Source organism: Orycteropus afer, unplaced genomic scaffold (genome assembly GCF_000298275.1).
Source record: "Orycteropus afer afer isolate SDZICR_OR568_19922 unplaced genomic scaffold, OryAfe1.0 scaffold00156, whole genome shotgun sequence".
NCBI lineage: Eukaryota > Metazoa > Chordata > Mammalia > Tubulidentata > Orycteropodidae > Orycteropus > Orycteropus afer.
In genome coordinates this window covers 5,137,610-5,150,562 of record NW_006921743.1, presented here as the reverse complement: position 1 = coordinate 5,150,562, position 12,953 = coordinate 5,137,610, and the positions used below count along the sequence as shown (strand labels likewise).

General features: G+C 42.3%; 1 protein-coding gene across 1 annotated transcript in view; it reads right to left on the bottom strand.

Moving 5' to 3' along the window:
• Nucleotides 1–2,798: 2,798 nt before the first annotated feature.
• The window catches only part of SEMA4D (semaphorin 4D), an 82,422-nt gene continuing 72,267 nt past the window's right edge, over nt 2,799–12,953 (bottom strand). Inside the window, exons 16-18 of the mRNA XM_007946343.2 lie at nt 12,329–12,538; nt 3,769–3,866; nt 2,799–2,825 (exon numbers count right to left, since the gene is read on the bottom strand). Coding sequence (XP_007944534.2) covers nt 2,799–2,825; nt 3,769–3,866; nt 12,329–12,538 — 335 coding nt within the window. The remainder of the gene's footprint in view (nt 2,826–3,768; nt 3,867–12,328; nt 12,539–12,953) is intronic.

The following is a 12,953-nucleotide window of genomic DNA, read 5'->3' as shown; positions in this document are numbered from 1 at the left end:
AGCCTTGTGAAAGCTTTCTAAAACCTTTGGTTTCTGAGCATAATGTGGATTTGGAAATACTGAAAAACATGATACTTACTTTGGCTGCTAAAGAAACTCCTCTCCATTGCAGAATAATTAAACCAAGTAAATTGGTTAGTTTCGTTACAGGAGCTAGGCATTGCATTTATTTACTCAGTGCCGGGCAGATCAAGATGACTTTTGCAGAGTGTAGAACAGGTGCCATCCTGATCTTAATTTTCTTTTCACCTCCCAGTAAACTGTCACTGCTTTGCAGGAAACCAATGTAAAGGCAGCTTTTAGTGATACTAACATTAGAGGAAAGAGGAATATGGTGAAGGGTTCATTTTTCAGGAGATGTATGTTTTCAGATTTTAAGAGATAAGAGATTTTGCTAAAATGAGCCTCAGAGGGAGAAAAATGTTTTCTAACCTGTGACTTTTTTCACATGAATTAATCTATTTAGTCTTTATTTTTCAGAGAAACAATACATAGTAATGTTCCTAAATTTCAGTTTTGATCATCTGAAACTCTTCTTTTTTCAAATGAACATATTCTGAATGTGGTTTCTATCTTTGAGGCAAGAGGGATAGAAATTTACTTTACTATTTTTCCTGTAAGTAAGAGGGCTTATTTATTTTGAATAAATAGTGATTAATTTTGATTAAGACTGGTGATTTTAGGATTTTTGGTTGTCTGTTTTATTGGCTGTCCCTAAGTCTCTGATTTGTCCATTTTGGATAATCTGGTCACTGCACTTCAAAGGACCAAGGAGGGAAGAGGGTTTGCTGTTCCCATACCTCTCATGTCATGAAATAGACACCACTAACACCACTCCTGCTAGGAATTACCCTTGTGCTTTTTTCCACCAATTTGAACCACATGGAATGAATTACATTGTGTTCTGCTGTTCTAGCAAGCAGGATCACTTTTTGGCTTTGAAAATACTGTTAAATGAAATCAATCATTCCAGCTATTTTACTTCCTCTGAGAAGTAAGTAAATGACCTGTTATGAGCAAATAAAATGGAAGTACTGGGTCCACCATGGCACATTGTGTAGATGGTGGAGTTTTAGCATCTTCCTAAGCTACTGAGAATCTTTACTTTCCATTGGTTTAACCCACATTCTCTCCAGGTGCTCTGGTTATACATTACTTGCCTGACAATAGAGAAACGCCCACTTTGGGGCCACAGCTAAGAACCTGAGTGACTCACACCACAATAATGGTGCTGCATGGAACACACAGAGAGCCAGAGCTTCCCATCACAAAACCAGGCACCTTAACACAGGCAGAACACTTTGCTTTTATTTTCTCAACACTGCAAGGAATCAAAAATGTATTATCATACACTATATTCCTCAACAGAACACCACATACTCTGATGCCTGGGTATATGTGTATGTGGACCATGAACATACTCTGGCTAAATCCAGTCAGAGAATTTGATATGGAAAACAGCACCAAGAACAGGAACCCAAAGCTTAGATGAATTCATTCCAGCAGCTGGTAATGGTGGAAACTGTGCCCTTAGGCAACAAGTGAAGACTTTAACCGAAGAGCTTTATGTTGAGTGTGTGGTAGTTCTCTGAGGAAGATCAGTATCCTTTGGCAGGGGGGACAAGCAGACATCTAGGAAGTGATTGGCCTGCCACATTCAAGGTGGGGTCCAGAGAGAGGTGAACACCAGGGAGTCTTTCTCCTTTTGACCACATTGTTGGAATGTTCATTGTGGATCTGTGAAATGACAGGAAAATGTGCTGATCTACAGGGACTGTTAAAAAAGAAAAACTTAACCTGTTCACTACTGAAATAACAGGATCTAGAAATAAGCCTATGATCATAAGACTGAGGAGACATCCATGACTTGTAGGAGCCACAAGAGAATTGTTGCTTTATTTTGAAACCAACATTTGGTTTTATGGTAGGCCTAAAAAGTGGCATTGCACGTGCTCACATAGGACATGCTCTCAGCTTTAATAGACTCAAAAGCATGAGTCACAGAACATTCTAACCAGACATGCTGTTGTGAAAAATTGTAGCAAGATACAAGATTTGCATAATTAAGCTACTTGTCTACCTCAGCCAAGCATGGTGTCCAGTTGTAGAAGTGGAGAATCAATAGAGTACACGCTCAGATGCATAAACCACAGTGTTTACAAAACGGAATCAAATACTCTTGAGATTAGTGAAGAATAACACAATTTTAGAATACTCATTTTTGCTGACAGTTTAGACTTCTGTCACTTAAGATTTAAGACAAAATACGTTCATTTGGAGTCTCATCTTTTTCTATTCTGGTAGTGTACTTTAGAGTGAAATGGGAAGAGCAGTTGGGTAGATTTATATCAGTGAAACAATGAAGAAAGACTGGGCTAACTTACTCATTGGCTGTTGTGAGGGTAGCCTTTTCCCAAAACCCAAAATTACTCAGATCCTATAGGAATTACATTTAAAACAATGATGCTTGTTTTGGAAAGGAAAATGGTACATACACTGCTATTTCAACTTAAGAGTTTTTGTGGAGTACTGATCTGCTTCTGCCAGAGAGCCTCTTCTGTCATAGAAAGCAGTTGATTTTTTTTTTTTTTTAAAAAAAGGGCATGACTGTTCACAGTCCAGCTGGGGTCCTGTTTCCAGTGCCTCTTGGGGAGACCATCGTGCACATGCATGGGGACACATTCAAAGCAGGTAGAGCAGGAACAGCAGAACTGTGGGGCTTCAGGGTGTACAGACTCCAAAGGTGATGAATAGGCAGCAGGGTCTACTTCAGATTTGTCTCAGGAGCTGCCTTGTGGCTAAAAGGTATCCTTGTCACAACTTTCCTGAAAGAGCAATGTTGTGTTTGAATTCTTGGCAAAACCAATGGACCTTTTTCACTCAAACCAGTTTCTCACTAGCAGTCAGCTCATGGTCATTATCTTGGACTGCATTTTTCCACATGGGAGGAGAAAGTGGAAGTGCAGCAGGTTCTTGTGACTCTGTCCTGTTCTTTGGAGGGAGCACTCAGTTTGGCCTGAACTGCCAAGACCAGTTCCTCCTCCCTTACTGTTTTGTGGGGCAGGAATATGGCAAGAGGGGAGCCCACACATGTTCTAGTCCCCGTATTCAAACTGTAATTTTAAAAGGTCGATTACAAAGTCCCCTTTGCTGACACCAACTTCGGAGGCTTTTGGTAACCTTTTAAGCCAAAAACTTAAAACCTGGGGTATGCATGGTTACAAATTCCCCCTGTATTTGGCAGCACATCAAATATAAAACCTCAGGAAGGTGCTGTCCTATGAACTGTGACACCAGTTGCTAGGAACCACCTGCAGAGCTCCTGTCACTTGCTCTTTGCAGGACTGGTGCTCAAGATGCCACCTCTCTGTCCCCCACAAGGTGCAGCAGCAGAGGCCCCAGGGTCCAGGTTGGCGCAGTCACAAGCCAGCCTAAGACACCACAACTCACCAGCACTAAGCACCCTGCTTCCATTTTTCCTGCTCTTGAAAGTGTTGACCACTTGAGGCCTTTTGGCCAGGCTCTGTCCAGGGAAGGGCCAGCCTGTGCTGCTTTAATCACCCTCCACCCTCAGGCTGGTGATAAGATGCAAAGTTCACCCCATGTTGAAGGGCTGTGGATGCTCAGGTGGAGTTCTCAAAAAGCAGACCTTTGTAAGAAGGTCTGCTGACAGGAGTGGGAGAGGGGACTGTGCAGCCCTGGCCCAGGAGGCAGGCAGTGGCCTGCCAGCCATTTGCTTCCCACACCCACTCCCGGCTTGCAGCATACCCATGCCTTCCTCCAGCTCTGCATCATGCGGTCATGCTCGCCAATGATAGTCTTCCAAGCAGCAAGCTCTCTGCTCCACTTCTCCTGGTGAGTTGCCTCTGGAAGACAGAAGTGAAGCTCCTGGTCACAGGTCTTAACGGCCCCTTCCATGCCCACTGTCCATTCTCTTCCCCTGTTACATGTTAAAATGCCAAGGAAATGAGGGGTAAAGGGATTGATCCAAGGTTACAGCACCAGTGGTAGAAGTGGGCCCCTCTCTGCTAGGGGGGAGTCAGGCACAGCAGGGCTCGAGGTACCTGCTGTGTGACCTTGGTTAAGTTTTATAACCCCTCAGAGCAGCAATTCCAAGGTCAGTTGTCACCACCACGTGCCTGCTACCTCCAGGTCACCAACTCTGATAGCAGCTGGTCCTGAAGGCCGAGATCAATGCCAGGGTGGCCCTCTTAACTCCTCTTAAGTCCCCAAACACTGATAGCCCAACCTAAACCCTCCAAGACCTGTAGCATCAGTAACACCTGGGAGCTTGTTAGAAATTTTGAATCTCAGGCCCCACCACTGATCTAAAAAATCAGTGCATTTTAGCAAGACGTTCAGTGTACTAGAACATATGTTCTAGTGGAGAAGTGCTAGGTTAGACCACTTTCCTCTCTAACTTCAGTGCCCAGGAATCAACTAGAGGGTTACTTAAAACAGGTTTCACCCCCAGAATTTCCAACTGAGCAGGTCTGGGGTAGAGCCGGAATTGCATTTCTCATAAGCTTCTGGGTGGTAGTCATGTTGTCAGTCCCTGAGTACCAAGGTCAGGGACCTTTCAGTGAACCAGCCCAGCCAGGAAAGGTCACAGTCAGAAAATACTGCCACCCTCCACCATGACTCAGAGCTACATTTATAGTGCCCCATTCTTAAAAGCAATCAGCCAGCCAAGGGTCGTAAGACATTCGAGGAAATATTTAACATGAATGACATGAGTGACAAATAGGAAAAAGCAACTAGGAAGAGAAGAAAACTTTAAGAAAATATCAGTATCTTAAGAGATGGAAGAAAAGATACTGCGTAAAACAATACAATGCAATGAAAAAAAAATCAGAACTCGGGGGAAAAAAAATAAACTTTGGGAGTAAGACGAAACAAGCTAATAGGAAGCAGAAGAAAGCAAGCAAAGATAGTGGGCAATGCAACCCTGCTGTGGAGTCAGATCCAACTCATAGCGACCTCTCCATGGGTTTCCGAGGCAGTATCACTTCGGAAGTAGATTGCCCAACCTTCTGAGGAGTGGCTGGTGGGTTCAACTGAACCGCCAGCCTTCTGGAAAACAGTCCAATGCCTTAGGCACTGTGCCAGCAGAGCTCCTAAAGGTGGGGTGGTGGTGGGGGGAAGTAGAAAATTAGAGGGCTGCCCAGGTAATCCAACATCTGGAAAAATAGTTTCAGAGAAAGAAACAGAGATACCACTTTCCAGGACTGAAGAAAACTTTCCAAGATCTAAGGGCAAGGGTTTCCACATTTAAGGAGCCCAGCCATGGCATGAAAATACCAAGACATAAAATTTAACACTACTTGAAAAAACAGAAAATAACACAAGCTTCCATGTGGGAAAAAAATCAAGTCACGTGCAAAGTAACAGGCAAAAGAAGGCAATGGAGCAATGCCTTGAAATACTGGAGGATAATGATTTTTAGTCTAGAATTACGTTGTTGCCATTGAGTGCATTCCATTGAGTACAACAGAACAAAACACTACTCAGTACTGTACCATCTTAATAATGGTTGATATGTTTGAGCCTGTTGTTACAGCATCTGGCTGCACTTCCCATGATAGATTTCTTCGTTCTTCTGTTAACGCCGTAATTCAAAGGCATCAATTATTTGGTCTCCCTTACCCATTGCTGTGGTAGATAAGTGGTATGTCAACTTGGCTGGGCCTGGTTTTGAGTCTGAACAGCTGAATGTAGTTATTACCCATGATGAGACTGATAATCAACTCCATGGTGGAGTATACTAGAGCAGCTGAGTTGTTGCCTTAGGGATGTGGTCTGCTTCCAGTATAAGAAGACAGCTTTGAGAAAGGTCTCTGAGCTTTTTGGCATGCTTGGACCCTGCATGTAGCTGAGTCTTCACCTCAATTGCCTGCCATGTTGTCTGCTTATCTTGGGACTGTTAATGGATTTGAATTAGTGGCCTGCCATATTGCTTGATAATCGTGCCATTTTACTTGTCAACTTGGGTTTGTCAGCCGCAGCAGCCAGCAGCTGCCTGAGCTAAGAGATGCCTCCAGCTTCAGGGGGTTGGGAGGAAGAGGGAGAGCTGAAGCCCACGGTGGAGGAGCTTTCACCCAGCCCCTAGAGCTGGCACTTTGAACTTGGACTTCTAACCTCCAAAACTGTAAGAGAATAAATCCGTGTTTGTTAAAGACACCCATTTGTGTTATGTCTGTTAGAGCTGCACTAGAGGACCAAAACAACTGCCCAGCTTTTTCATGCATATGAGATGATTGAAAATACCATGGCTTAAGGAAGGGGCACCTAAATCCTCAAAGGGACATCTTTGCTGTTTAACACTTTAAAGAGGCCTTTAGCCCAATGCAACATATCATTTGATTTTTTTTTTTCTTTGTTACATGTTTTTAAAACTTTTTATTGTGATTTGAGTGAAAGTTTACAGAACAAATAGGTTTTCCATTCAACAATGTATATACATTTTGTTTCATGCCATCAATTACATTTCTCACTCTTCCCACTTCGTGTTTCTGTTTTCCATTTGTCCTTCTTTTCTATCTCTTCCTGCATTCTGAACCTTGTCCCTGTGCACATGCTGCCCTTTTGATCTCCAGTGGTGCATACCTCCCTGGTGTTACTCACATTACAGACCTGTTGTTTGGGTGAAAGTTGAACCACAGGTGTTGAGTTCAGTTCCAGGCTTGAAGGGCCATAGTCTTGGGGGTTCCACCAGTCTCTATCAGACTGGTAAGCCTGGGTTTTTTTACTATTTTTTGTGCCACATTTTTCTCCCACTAGATCCAGGAATTCCTATTTTGATCCCTTTCAGAATGGTTGGCAGTAGTAGCCAGGCACCGTCTAGTCTCATACTCATGGAGGCTGGAATTCACTGGTCCATTAGTCATTCAGATTAATTATTTCCATGCATTTTTTATTTTCTTCACTCTTCTTTGCTCTGGACAGGGAGACATCAATAATTGCACCTTAGATGGCTGTTGAAAAGCTTTTGTGTGTGTATGTGCTTTATGAAGATAGTGGGTCTGCTGTTTTATTTTATCGTGGTAAAATATATACAGGTAATTTCTGACTTACAACAGGGTTCTATTCCAGTAACTCCATTATAAGTTGGTTTGGACCTAAGTCGAATACCTCATTTTTTTTGTTTTGTTTTTTTTTTCATTATGACTGCCTTTAAAAAAAAAAAAAAAATCAGTATCTTTATAAATCTAATCTTGATTTGTCTTTGGAGTCTGGAAACATTACATATAAATTTATAGATATATTTTAGTACATACATACATACAAATACACAAATCATAAAAAACAATGGATAGTTTTAAGTGTAGTTCATCATACCTTGAATATGTCCTAAGTCAGGGATTACCTGTATAACCAAAATGTTTCCATTTTAACAAATTTTATATAGCACATTCAATGACATTAATTACATCCACTGTGCTGTGTACCAGTCACCATTATCGATTTCCAAATTTGGGGCCAATTTTTTTTTTTTTTAATTGTGATTTGAATGAAAGTTTGCAGAGCAAATGCATTTTCCATATAGCAGTTCACATACACTTTGTCTCATGACATTGACTACAATTTACCCCAATGCAACAGCTCACCTCCCATTTCCTCCTAATACATACCTCTTCCCTGTGTCCATCCCTCCATGCACTCCTGTCCCCTGAGCTATCGCTCTGTGCATAAACAGTCTGTCTTTCTCCCATGATTGTTCTCTTCCAGGAGTGTATCTACCTGGTGTAAATGTTCACCTCATATGCCTGTCTTTTGTTTGGCTGAAAGCCAAAGGTGTGGGTTCAATTCCAGACCTGAAGGGCAGCTAGGGGCCATAGTCTCAGTGGTTCCACCAGGCTCTATCGGACCAGCAAACCTACCCCCGTCCCTTTTATTTTTGTTTTCCCCAAATGATTTTGAGCTTTGTTCCACATTGTTCTCCTTCTCTATCCAGGATCTCCCACATAGATCTCCCTCCAAGTGGTTGACAGTGGTAGCCAGGCACCATCTAGTTCTTCTGATCTCATAGTTGTATAGGCTGAGGATCACATGGTGTAGCAGTCTCTTGGACTAATTGTTTCCATGAATCTTTGGTTTTCTTCATTCTTCTTTGCTCTGGACGAGGAGAGACCCATCGTTGCATCTAGATGGCCACTTGCAAACTTTTAAGGTCCCAGTCGCTACTCGCCAAAGTAGGAGGTGGAACAATGTTTTTTGTAGTATGTTACGCCAATTCATCTTGATGTCGCCTGCAACTATGGTCCTGAGCCCACAGGTTCAACTACTCGATCCTTCTTAGTAGCTGACTGTGCCCAAGAAGTGACTACAATCTTGTCCTTCGTCAGCTCTACTATACACCTGGGAATTCTTAGAGAACATACAAATACACTTGTAGAACCACTGTCTGTCAACCCTATATATGGTCTTGGGTACACTCTCTCCTGCATAGACATACCTACTAGTTCAGCCTGTCTACCTTGTCTATCCACCTGTATACCCATGTTTGCCTTTACTGCAACACAGTACTGTATGTGCAAAAGGGTTCATCTACACCTCCCATGTACCTCTTTATGTCTTCCTCTTTCTCAATGCCACCATGTTGATCACTCACATTTGGTACATTGCTCTTCTCTTCACCCAAATCAATACTTATCTCTACCTACCTATCTAGCAGTGTTCGCTACCCTCCCCTCCCACTGCTGGTAACCAACAAAGAAAATTTCCTTCCATATATAAACCTTTCCTTGACTTTTCACAATAATGAACTAATACAATATTTGTCCTTCTGTGATTGACTTGTTTCACTCAGCATAATGTCCTGCAAGTTCATCCACGTAATGTGGTGTTTTGCAGATTCTACGTTATTCTTTAGGGTTGCATAGTAATCCATTGTGTGCATGTACTATAGTTTGGTTATCCATTCCTCAGTTGATGGAAACCTAGGTTTTTTCCCTCTTTTTGCTGTTGTAAGTAGTGCTGCCACAAACATGGGTGTGCATATATCTGTTCTTGTCCTGGCTTTCACTTCTTTAGGATATATACCTAGTAATGGAATGGCTGGGCCAAATAGTATTTCTGATTCCAACTTTTTAAGGAATCACCATACTGCTTTCCACAGTGGTTGTATATTTTACAGTCCCACCAGCAATGTATGAGAGTCCCAATCTCCCTGCATCCTCGCCAGCATTTGTTATTTTCTGTCTTGTTGAACTTTGCTACTAGTGCTGGGGCAAGATGTTGTTTTGATTTTACATCTCTCTAATGGCTAATGATCGGGGCTGCTCACAAGCTTTTGATGAGCAAACTACGGTACATACAAACAGTGGAATACTACGCAATGGAAACAAATAACAATGAATCTGCAAAATATCTCGTAACATGGAAAAACCTGGAAATCATTATGCTGAGTGAAAGTAGTCAATCACAAAAGAAAAAACATTGTATGAGACTACTACTGTAAAAAGTCAAGTAAAGTACACACAGAAAGAAATATTCTTTTAAGGTTACCAGGGGTGGGAGGGGAAGGGAAGGTAAATCACTAACTAGAAGGTAGGCATGAATTAACTTAGTGAAAGAAAAAGTAGTATACAATAAGGAGGAGGTCAGCACAAAGTGATCAAGGTAGAGGAATACAAGAGTCAAAGGCAATAAAGGTAAATACTATCACTTACCCAATCCTGTAGTAACAGCAATAACAGTCTTTGAGCGGATGCACAGACACACAAGCTGGACAGGTATGGGAAGGCAAATAGGACTACATCTACAAATATATATAGGTTTGACAGAATATTTCTACATATGTATTTACATATGCTATAAATACATCCATGAATATAGTAGAGCATACAGGAGGCAAAGTTATGAAAACAGCCATAAGCAAATACATTGAGGGAATGGGTTGCTGGATCGAGGGGCTAAGGACCCATAGTCTCAAGGATCATCAAGGTTGATTGGTGTAACATAGGCAACAAAGACAATGTTCTCATCATACTTTGGTGAGTAGTGACTGCGGTCTTGTCGTTTAATTTCTTGACTGCTGCTTCCATGGGTGCTGTCTGTGGATACAAGTAAAATTAAATCCTTGACAACTTCAATCTTTTCTCCATTTATCATGATGTTGCTTACTGGTCCAGTTGTGAGGGTTTCTGGTTTCTTTATGTTGAGGTACTGAAGGCTGTAGTCTTTGATTGCCATCAGTAATGTCCTCTTTGTTGTGTCATCTGTATATTGCAGGTTGTTATCAAGCTATCATTTAAGTATAAAGAGAAAAATGATGCATAAGGTCTCAAAACATTTACTTCCTATACACTCTTTCTGAAGTGTGCTGGGAACACACATCACAAAAATGGAGTAAATCAAGAAAGGAACACCTAGGAAATGAGAAACACCATCCAATAGGTCAGAAACACAGTCTCCAGCCTCAAGGTGAAGGACAGAAACACAGAGTCTCCAGCACAGAAACATAGACTCTGAACCTTAAGGTAAAGATGGCAACTTGGTACAGAGGTGAACTGTTCAGCTGGAGGAGACCAGAAGGTTCTGGGGGAGGTAACAACAGAATGCCAATATGTCTGTATTTATGGAAAGATTTAGGCACCTGCAAGAGTTGGTGTTGAATTAACATAACTGAGAGGGAAGCAAATGAAAATCAGCACAATTATTAATACCTCAGAAAACCAGAAGTGTAGGAAAAGAAATAATGACCTACTTGACTACCTATCCTAGGGCGTAATGTAAACACTGAATAATCTAACCCAAATGTGTACATGAGGAGATAGAAGACTGGCTGTGTGTGTGTGTGTGTGCAGGAGCAGCACACTAAAAAAGCTAAATCCTCATCTTTCCTAGTATAAATCTAATGGATAATCCAAAAATTAAGATGACACTATATAAGCATTCTTTTAGAGATACAAGGGTATATATATATATACATTTTTTTTTTTAATTGTGATTTGGGTGGAAGTTTACAGAGCAAATTCATTTTCCACACAGCAGCTCACATACACTTTGTCACTTTATCTCATGACATTGACTGCATCTCCCACAGTGCAACAGCTCTCTTCCCACCTCCTCCCCATAGTTAACTTTTCCCTGTGTCCTTTCTTCCCACACACTCCTATCCTCTGAGCTGTCTCCCTGTGCATATACAGCCTTTCTTTCTCCCATGATTGCTCTCTCCATGGAGTGTATCTACCTAATATTCAGCTCGCATGCCTGTCTTGTCTTTGGCTGGAAGCCACAGGAGTGAGTTCAATTCTAGACCTGAAGGGCAGCTAGGGGCCATAGTCTCAGTGGTTCCATCAGGCTCTATCAGATCAGCAAACCTGGTCCCTTTTTTTTTTTCCCCAAAATGATTTTGAGTTTTGTTCCACATTGTTCTCCTACGTAGATCCTCCTTCGAGTGGTTGACAGTGGTAGCCAGGCACCATCTAGTTCTTCTGGTCTCATAGTCATATAGGCTGAGGATCACGGGGTATACCAGTCCCTTAGACTAACTGTTTCCATGTGTCTTTGGTTTTCTTCATTCTTCTTTGCTCTGGACAAAGAGAGACCCATCATTGCATCTAGATGTCTGCTTGCAAGCTTTTAAGATCCCAGTCACTACTCACCAAAGTAGGAGGTGAAACAATGTTTTGTGTAGTATGTTATGCCAATTGAGCTTGATGTCCCCTGCAACTATGGTCCTGAGCCCACAGGTTCAACGACTCGCTCCCTCTGGGTAGCTGGCTGTGACCAAGAAGTGACTACAACCTTGTCCCTTTTCAGCTCTACTATATACTGGGAATTCTTACAGAACACACAAATACACTTGTAGAACCATTGTCTGCCAACCCTGTACATGGTCTTGGGTACATCCTGCTGCATAGACATACCTATTAGTTCACTCTGTCTACCCATCTGTCCACCCATATACCCATGTTTGCCTTCACTGACAATGCAGTACTGTATGTGCAAAAGAGTTCATCTTTGTCTCCGTTATTCTTTAGGATTGCATAGTATTCCATTGTGTGTTTGTTCCATAGTTTGGTTATCCATTCTTCTGTCGATGGGCACCTAGATTTTTTTCATCTTTTTGCTGCTGGAAATAGTGCTGCCACAAACATGGGTATGCGTATATCTATTCTTGTCCTGGCTTTCACTTCTTTAGGATATATACCTAGTAATGAAATTTCTGGGCCAAATGGTATTTCTAATTCCAACTTTTTAAGGAATCACCATACTGCTTTTCACAGTGGTTGTATCATTTTACAGTCACAAGGCTAAATATTGTTTAAAAACAAAACACTTAAGGTGAAAGTGGGGAGAGGAGGGTCAGGTACTCACTTACCATGTCTCATCACTGTGACCCGCACTTTCGAGGTACTGCTTCCTGCTGAGGAGAGAACCCAACAGCGATACTCAGAGCTTTCTCGGATGGAGTCTTGCAGCCAGCTGAATGCGTGAATCCTGCCATTGGACAGCACATGGGTCTGCACAGGGACACAGGTCTCCAGCTTTCTCCCGTTCTTCTCCCAGACAAAGTGAACATCTGATGGACCTGGAGATACACAGATCATTTACCCCTCCAAGGTCCCTGAGCATCCATGTAGGAACTTCATGAACTGTCCCTGGTATGGGAGAGTGTGAAGACCTTCTTTCTATCCCAGCTAGACCTGAATAAAGGGTGGGTCTCAACTCAGTTGCCTGGTACATCCTGTAGACCTGGGACCCTGGAGGCTCAGAGGTACTTCCCAGGCTCTTAGAAGACAGCAGGAGGAGAGGGTCACAATCAAGTGCCTTGGGTCTTTGACTCCACCTTGGGTTTTGTGGAGCCTCAGGCCCTGCCTTTCTTTAGAAAACATCTGCAAGGTCCATGTCCTCCAGAACAATATTTGAGCCATCACTGCCCATGGTCTCTTCATCTAGGTCAAGGGCTTGGTGACTATTCTTGGGAACCTTGGATTTTCATTCTG